Source organism: Telopea speciosissima, chromosome 8 (genome assembly GCF_018873765.1).
Source record: "Telopea speciosissima isolate NSW1024214 ecotype Mountain lineage chromosome 8, Tspe_v1, whole genome shotgun sequence".
In the NCBI taxonomy this organism is placed as follows: Eukaryota; Viridiplantae; Streptophyta; class Magnoliopsida; order Proteales; family Proteaceae; genus Telopea; species Telopea speciosissima.
The window spans coordinates 5,099,731-5,118,662 of NC_057923.1; the positions used below are offsets into that span (position 1 = coordinate 5,099,731).

General features: G+C 42.8%; 1 protein-coding gene across 2 annotated transcripts in view; it reads right to left on the reverse strand.

The window, feature by feature from the left end:
* The window catches only part of LOC122670716 (DNA-directed RNA polymerase III subunit 2), a 148,500-nt gene that overhangs the window by 106,168 nt on the left and 23,400 nt on the right, over positions 1–18,932 (reverse strand). For both annotated transcript variants that reach the window (XR_006334243.1, XM_043867679.1), the window contains exons 13-15: positions 4,382–4,420; positions 4,194–4,244; positions 4,012–4,110 (exon numbers count right to left, since the gene is read on the reverse strand). Coding sequence is in view for 1 of the 2 variants with exons in the window: in XM_043867679.1 (XP_043723614.1) it covers positions 4,012–4,110; positions 4,194–4,244; positions 4,382–4,420 (189 nt within the window). In the remaining variant the exon portion in view is untranslated. The remainder of the gene's footprint in view (positions 1–4,011; positions 4,111–4,193; positions 4,245–4,381; positions 4,421–18,932) is intronic.

The window sequence follows — 18,932 nt, forward strand, 5'->3', positions numbered from 1 at the left end:
CGAGTTATGGCTGAACTCAACCATCTCAAGGATATGGTGACTCGTTTGGACACGTCTTCTTCAGCATCTACATCCTCTTCATTGGCTGCCTCTGATGTTTCTGTGCCTTCTACTACTCCTACCACTCCTTCTCCAGGTATTTCATTTGGTGGGAACTGCTCCTCTGTCATTCCCGATTCTTGGGTGATTGACTTTGGAGCAACCGACCATATGAAAAGTTCTTCATCTCTTTTTTCAAGTATTTTCCTTGATCTGGTCATACTAAAGTCCAAGTTGCTGACGGATCTCTTTCTTCTATCTTGGGAAAGGGATCTGTACAGTGCACATCTTCTCTTTGCCTTTCCTCTGTCTTGCATGTTTCAAAATTCTCTACTAATTTACTTTCAATTAATAGTATAACCAGAGATTTAAATTGCAAAGTGACTTTTTTTCCCAACCATTGCTTGTTTCAAGACTTGGAGACGAATCGTATGATTGCATGTGGTAAAGTGGTTGGTGGTCTTTATGTACTTGATGGTACGCCGGCAGCCTTGACATCTCAGTCTTCCTCTACTGAATCTGATTCGGCAACTTGGAGTTGAATAATTAGCATAAACATTTGGGCCATCCCCCTATAGGGGTTTTATCTGATCTTTTTCCCAATTTGGTTAAACGATGTAATAAATTTAATCTTTCTTGTGATGCTTGCATTTTAGCCAAGCAAACTCGAACGGTTTATCCTATTTCTGATAGTAGAAGTTTATCACTCTTTAATTTGATTCATTCTGACGTTTGGGGCCCTGCCCGGTGTGTTTCTACTTCTGGCTTTCGGTGGTTTGTTACCTTTATTGATTATTGTAGTCGGACCACTTGGGTCTACTTTATGCACAATAAGACTGATGTTTTCCGCTGTTTTACCCTATTTTATAAGATGGTTCAGACCCAGTTCGATGCCAAGGTAAGAATTCTTCAATCTGACAACAGCAAAGAATACATGGATGGTGCCTTTCGGTCATACTTGGAAACTCATGGGATTATCCATCAAACCTCTTGTGTGGATACACCTGCTCAGAATAGGGTCGCTTAACGAAAGAACAGGCATTTACTTGAGATGGCTCGATCTCTGATGTTTGATATGGCTGTTCCCCCTCGTTTCTGGGGTGATGCGGTCCTCACAGCCACTTATCTTATTAATCGGCGTCCCTCAAGAGTCTTAGGAGGACGTTGCCCGTTGGATGTTTTATTGGGCTCCTTGACTGTTGTTGTACCACCAAAAATTTTTGGTCGTGTGGTGTTTGCCCGAAACCACCATGTTCATGGCAAGTTCGACCCAAAAGGACTTCAGTGCATTTTTCTTGGCTACTCAGCTACTCAGAAGGGCTACAAATGCTACCATCCTCCAACCAGAAAAATATTTGTTACCATGGATGTTGTGTTTCGTGAATCTGAGCCTACTTTTCATCACCGGAACCTCTGCAAGGGGAGATCATAAGTACAGATTCAGAGGTCCCACTGATTGTTCCTCTGGATGTTCATGTACCTGTTATAGAGGATTCTTCTGTGGAATTGGAGGATGGAATTACAAGCCAAGAACAAAAAATGGGACAGATTGAGCAGCAACCACTTCAGGGGGAGAAAGATTTGAAGAATTATTCTCAGGGGATGTTTTTTCCTCTTCATGGACCATTGTACAAAGAGACCACTACCACACTACCTACTCAATCAGCACCTGTTCCGAGTTCTCCCACTCATTCTCCTGGTAAGCCTCCTTACGATCCCAGTCTGGATTTACCTATTGCTGTTCGGAAGCCAAAGCGGAGTTGTACTCAACATCCAATTTCTAAATTTGTATCTTACAACTCCCTTACTCCTTTCCATACATTTGTGTCTTCATTATCCTCTGTTATTATTCCTAACAATTGGAAGGAAGCAATAGCAGAGCAAAAATGGAAGGATGCGATGCATGAAGAAATGCGTGCCTTAGAGAAAAATCAGACCTGGGATTTGGTAATTCCTCCATCAGGAAAGAGACCCGTTGGCTATAAATGGCTATTTGTTGTGAAGCATAAATTTGATGGTTCAGTTGAAAGGTATAAAGCAAGGTTGGTTGCCAAAGGGTTCACTCAAACCCAAGGAATCGACTATCAAGAAACCTTTGCTCCTGTGGCAAAGAAGAATACAGTGAGAGTCATCATTTCCTGTGCTATGAATCAAGGTTGGGATCTTCAACAACTTGATGCGAAAAATGCCTTCTTATATGGAGAGTTGGAAGAAGATGTCTACATGGAGATACCTCTGGGTTTTGCCTCACCAAACACTCAGGAAAAGGTGTGCAAATTGAAGAAAGCCTTGTATGGCTTAAAACAGTCTCCTTGGGCCTGGTTCGGTCGTTTCTATAGGGCTATGGTTGCTAATGGCTATCAGCAAAGCAATGTTGACCACACGCTATTTGTTAAAAGGGTGGGACAGCATATCACTATTTTGATTGTCTACGTAGATGATATAGTGATCACCGAAAGTGATAAACAAGAAATTCAGTGGTTGAAGACCTATTTGGGTACCGAGTTTGAGGTCAAGGACCTGGGTAGGTTGCAGTACTTCTTGGGAATAGAGGTTGCCTACTCTGCTAAAGGCATATCTCTTTCTCAGAGAAAGTATACTCTCGATTTGAGAATACATCTATAGAATAGGTTATATTAGAGAAAGTAAACAGGGTATAGTAGGGTACATTGTTCACTAGCAACGTAGGGTCTGAAACTAAAATGCAACTTTGGGTATGTGTGTGTGTTTTTTACAATCTAAAGGTTCCAATATGTTTAAAGATGCTCAATTAGGGTTTCCCCGAAGTTTTGGTGCAAAATATGGCCTTTTAACCACCGAAATGGTCAAACGAATTGTGCAGCCAAAATGTACCAGAATTTGATCCAAATTTAACCAGAAATACGAAATCTGCAACGATGTTTCTGAACCAACCAACCACTCACACTGACACAGTCTTTTCTTACAAAACACATCATAGCCATTTCGCAAGTCCAATCTAAATTCTAGGGGGCAGCAGTCCAAGCCAATTATAGTCTCTTCCTTTTGGGACCAAGAAGCCTAGAAGCCCTAGAGTTTCAAGAGAACATTCATCAAATCCAGCTTAACCACTCTAGGAGGAAATAATTAACAGACGACAAGAAGAGATGGAAGAAGATTACCAACCCATGGAAGGATTGAGGACACCAGAAAAGTCAAAACAAGTAACCAAGCCTTATCCCAACGACTTATGGTCAGCCAAATGAATTTTTCTAGCTTTCAGCTCCAATTAAAGCCATAGCAACTGTTAATTCATCAGTAGTCAAGTTCAAGCCTTTATCTTCTTTGCCCTTCTCTTTCCTTTGTAATACCTCTAATTTGCAGAATACTACTCCTTACTGATGCATTTGTTGCAATTTGTAGCACATGGCAAAAGCCGCAAAACCATTACGATAAGCTCTCTCTCTCATCTTGTCAGCTACTGGTGGAATTCATAAGTTCTGTTGAATGTATTCATCTCTAATTCTATCTTTCCACCCTGCGACTCATCCATCTCAACATTCTCAGCTTCGTTTCAGTCATATGTTTAAGTTATTTCTTTATTTTTTAACATTCAGCCCTATGCACATTGCTAGCCTTATAGACAATAATAAAATTTACCCTCTAATTTTTTACCAAAATGTATCAATCACAAGACACTCTAGAGGGCAAAGGCTTCACTCCACTTCATCCACCATTCACCAATTTTGTGAGTAACATCTGCTTCAATCTTTTCCTCTTTATCTGTAAGGGGATCAATATAACAACAAGGACACCAAAAATAGACAAGAAAAAATGCAACTGTAGTAACAGATAATATGGCCAAATGTAACAGACCTAGTCATTTTGCTTCTGGTCTTCAATTTCAACAAGAAAATATTGAAATTTGAAGTGAATAATTTACTAAGATGAAAAAATTAGAAAGCAACTAGCAAGAAAGACAAATCTTTGCATAATTAGTGTCATGCTCCTTACCTTATCATCCATTGCATCCTTGTTTAAAATCGCATCCATCATGCGTCTCATCATTACAGCAATGTAAATACATTTTGGGCGAAAATTGCCCTGACGAACCTTTGAGAAAGAAATGTTAAGTTGTGAGTCAAAGTTTCCAATGGCTGAGCCTTCAATTTACATATACTAAACATACGACTTACGGGAACATTAGCAACAAGTACATCACGAAGGATGTCCATTGATCTTCCTTCCTATACAAAAAATAAAGAGTTGCAAAATAATGAACTACAAATGTATTCTCAAAAAGCAATGGAAAACTTTTAAAAAGCAATAATTCAAAAAAGAGGGGAAAGGAAAGGTCAAATCAAGGAATTCATTCGAATAAAACCTTATCATGTGAAGCATTTGAAAATGTTGACTTCTTCACCTGCAAATGCAAACCATAATACTATCAAATGAAGCTTATAGAATAAACCATAAAGCATATATTAGAGATAGTGATGCCAAAATGTTCACACACACTTACACTCTTACCACTAGAAGATGCACAAAATTAGGTCAATAGAAAAACACAACTCAACTCAGCTTTATCCCAACTAAATGGGGTCGGCTAAATCGATCCTTTCCCTCCTGCCAGCTCTATTCAAAGGCATACTTGTTACAAGGCCTAAGCCATTCCTTTCCTAACCACTTCTCCAAGAGTCATTTTAGGTCAACCCCTGGCACCTTTAGCTCCTTCAATCTGAATCAAATCACTCCTCAAACTGGAGCATCTAAAGGCCTCCGTTGCACATGTCCATGCCACCTCAAACGACTTTCTCACAGCTTATCATGAATCAGAGCTACTCCTAATTTAGAACTAATTTGTTCATTCCTTATCATATCCTTTCAAGTTTTACCACTCGTCCATCTCAACATCCTCAACTCAGCTACACTAAGTTTATCTATATGTATTTTTTTGGGTGAATAAAAATTTCATTACTAAAGCGGAAGAGAAATAACAGCCCTCAAATAGGAGGGAGAAAAGCCAAAAACCAACAGCGGAAGCTCAAACAAGGGAGCCCACAGCTAAAAGAGAGATAGAGGAAAGACCCCAGGATACAACAATGAGCCTGTTCCTTGGGGTGTCAATACAAGAAGAGGGAGCAACTGAACTAAGTTTGGTTTTAATTTCAAAAGAGATGGAATTCCAAATCTTATTGATAGATCTAGATTTGGAGGTCCATTTCCAAAGATTACGCTCTATCCAAATATGATTGATGACAACAGAGAAAGCCAGCTTTCCAACCACATCACAAAGAGTAGAACCTTCAAAAGTCATATCAACCCAAAGCCATTCTCTGTCAAAAGGAAGGATCCTTCAATTTCTTGGCCAGCATTTAGCAAGGATGCCTTTCCAAATAGAGCAGGAGAAAGGGCACTCAAAGAAGAGATGATTGGAATCCTCAATCCCATTCCAACAAAGACCACAATTAGGGGAAACAAAGATTTGACGATACCGAAGAAAAGCTTGCGTTGGGAGGCAGTTGGAGAAGACTCTCCAGACTGTAAAGCAATGCCTGGGGATATGATGTTTGAACCAAACAAGTTTCCTCCAAGGAACAAGAGGTTGGCAAGTCCTAACAAGATCCCAAGCAGATTTGGAGCTGAAAATACCTGAAGAACATGGCAGCCAAGAGACACAGTCATCCCTAAGGAGGGGTCTTCTGGGAATAGAGGGCAATAAGTTCCAATTAGAAGTAAGCGCAAGGTTTGAGGAGCCTGGGGGACCCCATCCATTAGCATTTAAGATATCAGCCACCAGAGCCATAGATAGTTCTAGACTTCTAGGACTAACTTGATGAAGGAGAATTCCCATAGGGTGCCAATGATCTAACCACAAGGAGGTGGAATTCCCATTACCAATGTGGGATTGGATAGATCCAAGAACCAAGGAGCGAGATTCAAGAATTTTGCGCCAAATCCAAGAAGCATCGGAAGTTATGTGAATTGTCCAAATAGAATCCGAACGAAGGAGACTAGAATAAATGCAATCCACCTAGATACTTTTTGTCCTAGACATAATCTTCCAAATCAACTTGATGATGCCAGCCAAATTCACATCCTTGATCCTTCTGATACCCAAACCTCCTTCCACTAAAGGAAGACAAACTAAATCCCAACTGGCAGGCCAAAGAAACCTAGAGGCATCAGTACCTTTCCATAGGAAAGAAGACATGAGGGATTCCAAAGACTTGATAGTGGACTGAGGCAACCCATAAATTCCAGACCAGTAGATGTAGGAAGCTTGCAGCACAGACTTGACGAGCACCAAGCGACCAGCATAAGAGAGAAGCTTGCCTTTCCAAAGTTGAAGCCGTTTCCTAATAAGACCCAACATTGGAGTGCAGTGATGAACCAATATTCTGGCCGGGATCAAAGGAAGGCCCAAATATTTAACTAGGAGCTGACCAGTAGAGAAACCACATTTTCCCTTCAAAGCAGCTTTGTCCACATCAGAAACCCCAGCCAGGAATAGGAGGGACTTGGAAGGATTGATCTGCAGCCCGATAAAGCTTGAAAATGCTGCAAACAGTTCATGATAGACTTAAAGGAACTAATGTAAGCCTTAGAGAAGATCATGAGATCATCCGCGAACGCCAAATGAGATAGCTTGTTGCATATGGGGATGGGGGAGATGAGCTGCTGATCAATGCATAATTGGATTTCCCAAGAAAGGATTTCCAAAGCTAAAGTGAAAAGATAAGGGGATAGAGGGCAGCCTTGGCGCACACCAACAGTAGAAGTAAAATAGCCAGCCGAGCTTCCATTAACAAGCACAGAGAACCTAGGGGAGGAAATGCAACAATGAATCCAATGGATGAAGACCGGAGGGAACCCCATCTTGACCATGACTTTAGCAATGAAATCCTATCCCAAAGAATCAAAGGCTTTGTGAATATCAATCTTCATAAGAGCAGTTGGGGCATGGTTCTTTCTCTCAAAACCTCTGACTATCTCATTGTACAGGAGGATATTATCTGAAATGTACCTACCTGGGATGAAGGCGGACTGGTTTTCACTGACAAGAAGATCCACAACAATCTTGAGCCTGAAAGCAAGGATTTTTGCAATGAACTTGTAAATCAGGTTGCAGAGGGCAATGGGCCTGAAATCCGACATCACAAAAGCTCCCTCCTTCTTTGGAATGAGGCAAAGAAAAGTATGGCTCACCCCTGAAATCTGACTAGGGTTGAAGAAAAAACTTCTAATAGCTTTGATGAGATCATCTTTTATGATATCCCAAGCAGCTAAGAAGAACCCCATACTAAAACCATCTGGTCCAGGAGCCCGGTTCAACTTGATAGAGTGGATAGCAGCAATAATTTCCTCCTCCAGAGGGATGGCACTAAGGGGCTGAATGAGCTCATTAGGAATGAACTTGTTGAGCAAATTATCAGGAATCTGATCAGCAGCATCCAAAGGGCAAGAAAAAAGGTCCTTAAAATAATTCACAGCCATGTCTTTGATATCTTTCACATTAGTAACAGGAGAACTATCAGGAGCATCCAGCTGTAAAATGGAGTTAAAATTGGATCTAGATTTCATAGAGCGGTGGAAGTAGGCTGAGTTAGAGTCCCCTAGATCCAGCCACTTGATCCTGGACTTTTGCCTTAAAACACTTTCCTCTTGAGTGAGAAGCAAAGATAACTCAAGGGCAGCAACTTTTTCATCAGCAGCAAGTTGACTATTGCGATTATCCACTTGGATTTGCAACTAAATGGTAGCAAGTTTGTCTTTGCAGTCCTGAACATTCTGGGATATATTACCAAAGGTATTGGTATTCCAGACTTTGAGGGCAGATTTCACATTCCTAAGCTTCCTGGCCAAGGCAAGAAGGGGGGTTTAGAAAGCTTGAACAGGCTTGTCCCAAGCATCCTTGACAATGGTGAGAAAAGAGGGATGAGAGGACCGCATGTCAAAGTATTTAAAAGGTTTGGGACCGAAGGAATTGTAAGGTTGAATAGATAAAGCTATGGGACTGTCATCAGATATTCCAGGGGTGTCAAAAATGGCATAGGAAGAGGGAAAAGAAGCCAGCCAGATTTCATTCACAATAACACGATCAAGCTTGCAATCAATATGGGAGGAACCAGCCCTTTAATTGCTCCAGGAGAAAGAAGGGCCAGTCCAGCGGAGATCATCCATACTCAGGTCTTCAATACAGTCATTAAAAGCAGCCATAGAGTCAAGATCCAAATGGTCACCTCCCTGTTTTTACCCAAATCTGATCACATTGAAATCTCCACCAATGCCCAGAGGGAAAGGGCCTATAAGGCCAGCAATAATATGGAGATCAAACCAAAGAGACTGCCTCAGGACAGGGCAATTGAAAGCATAGACAAGAGTGAAAAAGAAAGAGAATTGGTTTAGACAGTCCGAGAAGCTTAAATGGATGAATTGGGCCGAAGAGGAAACCAAGGAGATTTTGATTTTTGAGGGATCCCACATCACCCATATACGGCCATAGGGTGGTGGGAATAATTGGATAAAAAAGACCAACCGGGGGCAATGGAGTTTGAGATCCTGGCAGCATTTGGCTCTTTAACATGAGATACAAGCAAGCAGCAGAAGGGGAGGGCGGATATGGGATCTAACAGCAGCATGTTTACCAAGGGAATTGAGGCCCCGAGTGTTCCACACAAGACCGAGATTCATTTGAGCAGGGAGAGGGATTGCACCTTAGTCCCCTGAAGCCTGGACATGACACATCGGGACGCAGAGCAGCTACGATGCCACCGATTGTCGAAGCAGGCAAGGGAGTTCAAACCAGTAGGAGCCGAGAGAACAGGGGAGTTGCAGGGATTACTGGTTAGAGGAAGGGATTCGGGTAGGGAGGAAAAAGGATCCAAACTATCGACCAAAGAGTCTGACACCCGAAGACCCGACCCAGGTGGGTTAAGAGGAGAGATGGACGAGATAGGAGAGGGGGTCCCAGTGGTAGAAGACTTAATGGTTTTTTTTTTTCTTTTGGGTTTTTTGCTTTTTTTGTTGAAGGTTTTTTAAGGATTTGGGTCACAAAAGTTGGGGAAGGGGAAAGAGACAAAGGGGATGTAGGTCCCACCAAAAGAGAAAGAGAGGAGTTATCGTTAAAGAGGGAAGTATCGGGGAGAGGCAGGGAAAGAGAAGTCTCAAGGACACCAACAGGAGAGGTGACGAGGGCTCTCGCAGGAAAAGGAGCGTCTTCCAGAGGGATACCATGTTGCAGAGGTTGCGAAGGCACCAACAGTTCCCGAGGAAGAGAACCATCATCAGAGATGGCAAGGCGAACATCATCCAACGTCAATGTCATGTAGGATCGACTGCGAGGGGCAGCAGAATCAAGCATCTTCTCGGGACAAGGGCCAGACTCCATAGGGTTGTCTTTCGTTAAAGCTGCAAATCGGTTTTGTCCGATGGATAAAGGAGGGGAACCCAGGATACTGCCTTTTCGGACCACTGGAACACGATTGCGGTGCCGGCGGTGAACTCTGGAGCGAGTTCGGCCTCTAGTTTTAGGAGAAAACCCAGAGGGAGCTACAGAGTTCTGATGATGTTCTGCTCTGGGCGCAGGGGCAAGCTCCGATGGGAGAGAGGTGCCAGAGGGAGGAGAGCAGAGAGCTGAGTCATGTCCAAATTTCTTACAAATCAAACATTGGGGGGTATTCTAGTCAAAATTGACTTCCTGTTTGAACGAGTATTCATTCCCTTCATTCACAATGATGAAGGACGGCAGAGGTTTATCAACAACAACTTCCACACAAATACGGGCATATGCAAGGCGAAGCTTCAGAATAGTTCGCATATCCGAGAACAGGGGCTTTCCCAGCACTGATCCTACTGCACTAAGGCCATCGGCGCACCAGTAATGTCGATGCCACTGCCGGAGGAAGATGGGCTTCTTTCCGACTTGCCAGGGGCCTCCTTCGAGCACTCGATTCTTATTAAGGGGGCATCAGAGAACTTGAAAATGAAAAATCCATTGTCAAGGCGGTAGGTATCAAGAGTGCCAAGAGTTCTTCATTGTCGGGAAAGAGAAGATTTGACAATGTGGAAAGAAGGTCTTGAACCGAGGAAATGACCCACTAAGCAAGACTCCCAAATCTTAGCTTCGTTGTCGAGAGAACCAAAGGAGCACGAGGCTACCTTGGTAGAACCAACCACCGAAGGAGCAACGAAGTGGAGGGGAATCCTTCAGACGAGAGAGGAGAACTGTAGGGGGAATTGAAAAGGGAACTCCATTTGGGATGATCAGAAGGAAGGGCAGAGGCGGGAGGAGAGGAAGAGGGCATTCTGCCGGCAGGTTTTAGGACATCAGGTTACCGGAGAATGAAGGTTGCGGAGAGAGGGGAGAGGACACCCATCAAGTTCCTGTTTCCCATCTCTGTGATGCGACGATAACAATCTTCTATCTATATGTTGTTTCTTTACAGCCCAACATTCAGCTCCATAAATCATTGATGGCCATATGGCTGTCCTACAAAATTTTACTTTTAGTTATAAAGAAATTCGTCGATCACACAACACTTGACGCACCTCTCCACTCAATCCATCCTATTTTAATTCTTTATGCAACATCATCCTCTATTTCTCCTCGGTTATTTGTGAGACAGCCCAAGTACCTAAAATATTCAATTACTCTCTCCCATAATTTCATAGCATGACTCATAAGTTTTATGCCTCTATAGTTATTACAGCTTTGAATATCAACCTTATTTTTATAAATCGGAGCCACAATGCTTCTCCATTCATCTGGCATTTTTCATGTGCTCATAATCTTATTAAACAACTTAGTTAGCCAAGATAATCCACAAATTCTTAAGCTCTTCCACACCTCTATCGGAACCCCATCTGGACTTGTTGCCTTACCTAGTTTTCATCTTCCTTACAGCTACCTTTACTTCAGGCACCTAATTTTTCCATGCCTCCCGGGCATACCTAGGACACCTAATGGCAAGGATGATTTGGTTACTTGATCTGCTTCCTTACGGGTCAGTTCAATTTGAAGTCTGCTTGGGATCTTATCAGAATTTGGGGGCCAACTGTTTCTTGGCACAATTTGGTCTGTTTTTCATCTCATATTCCCAGTCATAGCTTTACAGTTTGGAGGACCCTTAGATATTGCCTACTGACGCAGTCTTTCCTCAGCCAAAGGCACATCGCTATCCCTTTTTCTTGTCATAGTTCGAGATCTTGCCAAGTTTCTCAGTTTTTGGAAAAGCCAAGACGATACTACCTACGAGTCTCAAAAGTGCAATATCTCAGCGAGATCTCGGATCTCGGTTTCGACCCATTTTTTTAACCCACCTACCACTTAAATACCTCACCTAACTCGACAAATCTCGGCAAGATCTCGGCTCTCGGGTCCAGATCTCGGGTTGACCCAAAGTTGAGGCTTCGAGTTGGGAAAAAAAAATGCACCAACTTGGCGAGATATCGGCGAGATCTCGACTCGTCTCAGTTTTTCCAAGAGCCGAGTTGGTACCGAGACCCGAGTTTTAGTACCTTGTTTCTTGTATCCTATGTTAAAATACCATAGAGGATGTAGATCATCCCATCTTCAGCTGCCCCTTCTCCTCAAGAATTTGGTTTTGGTTCCTTATTTATTGATGACCTGTCAGAAGGACTATCCGCAGTGGATTTGGGTCGACATGACATTTGGAGGCACCTCTGTGACCATGAAGGAAAACTTGCTTTTGGCACTGTTTTTCATCATATTCAGCTGGAGTGTAACCCCAGAAAATGGACGGCGACTCCAGATCTTTCCAGCAGATTTGGGACTCCATCTCCTTTAACATCATAAGCAAATTGTCTCTGGTCACGAATCACAACTAGATGTGTGGATTCTCCTAGAAATAGACATATTGTAACTTCTTGGAACCTCCCCCACTCTTTCTAATGTGGGTGTGACGTTGTTTTGGCTTATGCCTTTGCTTGTATATTCTTCCCCTTTGGGGCCCATTCTTCCCTTCTTTGGTAATATGTTATAATTCCCCCCAAAAAAATGGCATTAGAGGTAAGAAGGTGATATTGTTATTACATCATTCTTTTTAGTTTTTCTAGACAACAAGAATTTAATTGCAGAAAAAAGATGAAGTACAGAACAAGGTAAACAGCAACAACAGGAGGCCGAAGCCAAATGGAAAACCCCTAAAGGAGACTAAACGGTGGGGTGATGCAGATAAGTCACTTAGAGGGCTTATTTTAGTGGAAATAAGCCTTGCGTTGGGTTATGTATACATTGGGCCTTTGATCTCATGTGTTTTCATTGTAATGGGCCTAAAATATGGGTAGAAGGTAGGCAAACGGGATTAGGCTTAGTTAGTTAGCTGTTCAAGTTTTCCTATTAGTATTATGATTCCTTTTTCAACCATGTTTGTATTTAGCAATAGGATTTGATTTTCCTAGTCAGATTAAGATTCTGATTTCGTTTTCTCTATATAGCTTCTAAGAGCCAAGGCTCATAGATGACTTAGATGAATGAAAGTTTGAAAGTTTTCTTCAATGGAATGTTGTGCAATTCAGTAGGGGGTGATATATGATCATATATCCTTGGAGGGCAGTGAGATTCTGAACTTTGTTGGTGGAAAGACATAGTTATCCTTCTCTTTCTTCTCTTACTCTGCTTTCCCCTTCTCAAGTAAGTATTGTTACCATCTGTTCTTTGTGTGCTTGCTGGAATTCAACTTAACCTGAGATTGTGAGGAATTTTCATCTCTTTGAATACTGTTTACATGCTGTTCATACTGTGGTTTAAATAACAGCAAGAACCCTCTCAAATAGACCTGGCAGATAACCTGTTTTTTAGCCTCTTTTGCTGAAAACGATATTTGTTTTATTGGAGGATCTGTCCATCAGATTCCCACCATATTTTGGGCATTCAAGATCTCCCCAAGAAAAGAAAGGCCTCCGACCAAGGTTAATTGCTGATCTGATTCACAGATCAGATTTAATTAAGTTTATCCTTGTTAGAAACCAAAACTCACTAATCAGTAGAAGAGAAGAAGGTTTGCCGCAAGAGAGACAGAGCAGCCTGCGATAGGAGAAAACTGAATTACTCTAACGCAGGTGCCTTCATATATTTATAATTAAATTAGGTTAGTTGGTTAGGGGTTTTAGATATTACCCCTAACTCCCTACCTACAATAATAACAACTAAGGACAGGAAATAAGAAAATAACAAATAAACCCAAAACCCAAAGTTATGTGACTCAAATACCCCTAATTCTCAACACTCCCACTCAAGCTGGAGCATATAGGTCGCCCATGCTCAGCTTGTTACAACAGGTGCGAAAACTGGGGGCAAACAAGGAGTTAGTGAAAACATCAGCTAGTTGATCCGAAGACGAAACGAACGGAGTCACAACTTGCTTCTTGAGGACAGCATCGCGAACATAGTGACAGTCCACCTCAATGTGCTTGGTCCGCTCATGGTAAACAGGATTACTAGCAATGTATATATTGAGGACAGCATCACAATACATCGTCATCGATGTAGGCACCGGAAAACACATTTCAGTAAGAAGAGACTTGAGCCACATCAACTCAGCTGTAGTGTGAGCCATAGCTCTGTATTGTGCCTAAGTGCTTGATCGAGCAATAGTAGTTTGCTTCTTACTAAGCCACGAAACAAAATTGCCACCAACAAACGTACAATATCCCATAGTGGAGCGACGATCACTTGCCAATCCAGCCCAATCAGCATCAGAATAAGCAACCAAATTCATATGCCGATTAGGGCGATAAATTAACCCTTTACCAAGGGCACCTTTCAAATAACAAAGAATGCGGACAGCAGCATCCCAATGAGCTTTCTGCGGAGTCTGCATGAACTGACTCAGAACACCAACAGCAAAGGAAATGTCTGGTCTGGTAGCTGTAAGATAGATCAGCTTACCAACCAGACTTCTGTACTTGTGCACATCCTTGAGGGGATCACCACCATTTTCCCCAAACTTCTGATGGGGATCCATAGGAATATCCACTGGCTTTGATGCAAGCATACCAATGTCAAACAGAAGATCTAAAACATACTTCCTCTGGGATAGGCTGATGCCTTCTTGCTTCGCACAACCTCAATGCCAAAAAAGTAGTGAAGGTCACCTAGATCCTTGGTCTGAAAATGCTTCTGTAAATAAGTTTTGACCTCGGCAATGCCAGCCACATCATCACCTGAGACAATAATATCAACATACACAACTAAAACCACCAAATTGTCTTCATGACGACAGACAAAAACATAGTGGTCAAAGTAGCACTGCGAAAAGCCACACGACACCACTGTAGCACTGAACTTCTCAAACCATGCCCTGGGTAACTGTTTGAGACCATAGATTGCCTTCCGAGTACTGCTCTCCCCCTGAGCAACATACCTTGGAGGTTGCTCCATATAAACTTCCTTTTGAAGATCACTATACAAAAAAGCATTTTTAATGTCAAGCTGAAACAACGGCCAATCAAAGTTAACTGCCATAGAAATAAGTAACCGAACAGAATTCAACCGAGCAACCAGGGAGAAAGTTTCAAAATAGTCAACACCATAAGTTTGTGTATACCCCTTAGCAACTAAATGGGCAACTTCAATCCCAAGAAAGTACCTGAATTATCCTAGGTCTTTTATCTCAAATTCTCGTCCCAAGAACTTCTTTAGGCAAGAGACTTCATCTGCATCATTACCAGTCACAACTATGTCATCAACAGAGACTATAAGAAGAGTGACCTTATCCCCATTTTGCTTGATGAACAAGGTGTGATCAGCATTGCTCTGTTTGTATCCTACAGAGATCATTGCCTTATGAAACCTACCAAACCAAGCCTGAGGAGATTGCTTCTGCCCATATAATGCCTTGTTCAGCCTACAAACCTTCCCATGAGTCTTGTCACAAGAAAAACTAGGAGGGACCTCCATATATACCTCCTCTTCCCGTTTTCCATGAAGGAATGCATTTTTTACATCCAATTGTTGCAATTCCCAGCCTAGATTGACGGCATACGACAATAGGACCCGAACAGTGTTGAACTTTGCAACTGGGGCAAATGTCTCCTGATAGTCAATCCCATACGTCTGGATAAAGCCCTTTGCTACAAGTCTGGCCTTGTATCTGTCTACTGATCCATCCACTTTCTGCTTAATAACAAATACCCACTTACAGCCAACTGGTTTCTTGCTTGGAGGAAGAACCACTAGCTCCCAAGTCTCATTTTTGGATAATGCACTCATCTCCTCCATCATAGCTGCTTTCCACTTTGGATCTGCAATCGTCTACTACCATTTCTACGGAATAGAATCAAAGGAAAGAGAGGACACAAATGCACGATAGGAAGGAGACAAAGCATCTTAGGAAACAAAGTTGGAGATGAGATGTTGGGTGCAAGACCTAATGCCTTTACGGGTAGCAATAGGTAAATCAAGAGAAGGATCCTAACCATGTAATGAAGCAGAGTCTGGATCTGGACCAGGATCTGACGATTGGAGAAGAGGTACGGTAGTGGTGGTCTCAACTTGCTCTTTGTGCTTCCGGGTAAAGATCTTGTCAACAAGGTTCTGACTCACAGGTCTACGCTCCCCCTGAATAGGAGCAGAAGGTGGAAGCTCTGAGGAAGGCTCCCCCTGCAGAGGTGGCTGAGAATAATATGTCAGGGATTCATGGAAGACTACATCCATAGTAACAAAAGTACGCCAAGTAGGTGGGTGATAACACTTGTATCCTTTCTAGGTGGCGGAGTAACCCAAAAAGATACACCGAATGCTCCTAGGATCCAGCTTGCCATGAGGATGGTGGTTGCGAGCATAACAGACACAACCAAAAATTATGGGAGGCACCATAAAAGAGGAAGAACCTTGGAGAAGGTCAATAGGAGCACGACCATCAAGGATACGAGTAGGCCTTCTGTTGATGAGGTAGGCAGCGGTGAGGATGGCATCGCTCCAATATTGGGGAGGAACAAGACAAGCAAACATAATGGCCCGAGCTACTTCAAGAAGTGTCTGTTTTTTCTCTCAGCAACGCCATTCTGGGCAGGAGTGTCAACGCAACTGGTCTGATGAATGATTCCATTTTCAGCCAAATACGTTTGGAATTGTCCCTCCATGTATTCTCTACCATTATCACTCCTCAGAACTTTTAATGTGGCACCAAACTGGGTCTGAATCATGCGATGAAAGTGCTGAAAACAGCGAAAGACCTCACTTTTATGTTGCATCATGTAAACCCAGATTGTCCGAGTAAAGCAGTTAATAAAAGACACAAACCAACGATGGCCAGAAATAGAGACACGAAGGGCAGGGCCCCACACATCAATATAAACTAAAGCAAATGGAGAATAGGTTGAACGAGCCTGCTTGGCCAAAACACAGGCCTCACATAATAACTCATTCGGTTTACAATCCTTGACAAGATGAGGAAACAAAAAGGCAAAAGTTTGAAGTAGAGGGTGACCAAGCCTACAATGCCATAGATGGAGATCTGGAGAGGTGACTGAATGTAACTAATGAGCTGAGGATGAAGCTAATGGTGAACAAGTCTAACCCGTGTCGAGTATGTAGAGACCACCATGTACCTTACCACCCCCAATCGTGTGCCCCTTCACCAGATCCTGTATGACACAATAAGAAGGAAAGAAAGTTATTTTGTAGTTCAAATCTCTGGTTAGACTACTAATGGAAAGAAGATTCGTAGGAAATGAAGGAACATACAAAACAGAATTTAGTGTAAGGGTAGGAGAGCAGTGAATGGATCCCTTTCCATGAATGGGTGAAAGGGAACCATTAGCTGTTCGAACAGCATCCTTTCCAAAACAAGGAGAATAATGATGAAAGACATGAGAGGAACCAGTCATGTGGTCAGTGACACCGGAGTCTATGATCCAAGGACTGGAGACCGCCGATGCACAATGACTACTAACCGGAATACCTGAGACAAAGTAAGAACCAGGAGGGGCAGTAGGTGCAGGTGCCATAGAAGATGCAGCGGAAGATGAGTGGAGCATGCAACAAAGGGCTAGTAGATCATCCGGAGTGGAACCAGTGTCAGTGGAGGGGACTGTAGGAGTAGGGGCAGTAGCTTCAATCAGATTTGCCTTCGGTTTGGGCTTCCCCTTGCCTTGTTTTGCCTCAAAATCAGCAGGCTTCCCATTTAACTTCCAACACTGAACCTCAGTATGATAGGGCTTATGACAATGTTCACACTTGATAAGGTCTTTTGAGGCAATATTACCACTGTCAATAATGGTGAGAGGAGCAGAACTGGAAATAGTCTGTAGGGCAGACCTATCAACAGTAGGAGCATGTAACATCGCAGCAGCCCGATAAGTCTCCTCAGTATGAACCATGGCAAAGGACTGCTTAAGTGTAGCAAAGGGAGACTGGTTCAGCACTTGCATCCAAATGGGGTCATACTCCACATTCAGACCCGCCAAGAAGTGAAAAACACGGATACTGTCAATGTGTTTGCGATAGGCAGCGATATCAACAGGTGTAGAGGGCTGATAGGTGGAGAAGTGATCCATTTGTTGCCACAAGCTTTTGAGGGCAGCATTGTATGCAGAGACAGACAACTCCTTCTGAGTGAGGTCATGGGCTTTCTTGCGAATCTCATACACCTGAGTAGCATTCCCAACACGCCCATAAGTCTCCTTGGCGGCACTCCAGATCATAGTTGTCATGGCGTCGCCATATCGTCGCCATGGCGCCGCAATGGCGTCCTAGCGCTGGAGAAATATGCATATCTACCTACGCCATGGTGTCCTGTCTCTCTTTCCCTCTTCGATTTCTTCTTCTTTAATTTTTTGTTTCTTCTCTAACCTTAGACCCACTCCCTGTTTCCCTAAATCTCCTATTTTAGCCTTGGTTTCTGAGTTTTTTCTTTCTATCGTGTAATTGCAAGGTTGAAGAAGACATATTAAGTCTTTAAAATTGCAAGGACAACTTATATTATTTAAATTAAACCCCCTATATTCTCTATTGCTATTCTGTTTAGTCCATTCAGTTTTCTCTTTAACTCCATGAAATTGCAGTTCTGCCACTCCGTTACAACTTCAGATTAATTACAATTCTGTCATTGCTCTTATAAATCTTGATTTATCTACTAGTTTGCCATTCAACTTTGGATTTAATTACAATTCTGCCATGGTCGACATGATCGCCACGGCAACGCCATAGCGGGCAACGTGTCGATATATCGATCAGACACACCTCCACCGACTTGGATCGCCGTGATGCCGTGACAACTATGCTCCAGATCTAATGACCTGTCTCCAGAAGCAAAAAATTGTCGGACAGATTTGGTTGCATAGAATTGAGCAAATAGGACAACACCATAGCATCATGTGACATCCACTTCTCTTGCGGAGAACCAGTTTCAGCCGGCTTAGTGGTAGTGCAGAGGATATGGCCAGTGAGGCCACGACCAGCAATGGTCAAGTAGTCCGAGACAACTTGAGGTAATTTGTCCCATCGAGCTTGATAGGAGCTGTAAGGGGAAGGAAGTCTGTCCAGGGCTGTCCATCAAGCCCAGAAGTAGCAGAAGAGGAGTCTGAACCTGTCATGATGATTCAAGAAACTCTCCAACAAGAGGCAGCACAAATATCTCCAAGAAATCTCCAATGAAAGAGGCTTAAACACTCGATCGAGTAGTCTTCAATTATGAGGGAAGAAGTGCTCAAAGTTTCACAGCAAATGGAGAAGGAGAACTACAAGAGACAATTCAGCAAACACTTGGTGGGCACTCATGTAAGCTGAAATCAATCCAAATAGGAAAGGGATCCTGGTGGTGCCAATGAAAACAACTCAGAACCTAGCGCTGAGAGCAAGGTCGAGTGGCCTTCTTGAAGATTGAAAACAGCCCAGAAAAGAGACAGCAGCTGCAAGCAACTCTAAACCCAGAAATCGATGTAGGCAATTTTTTTTTTAGGGTAAAAAT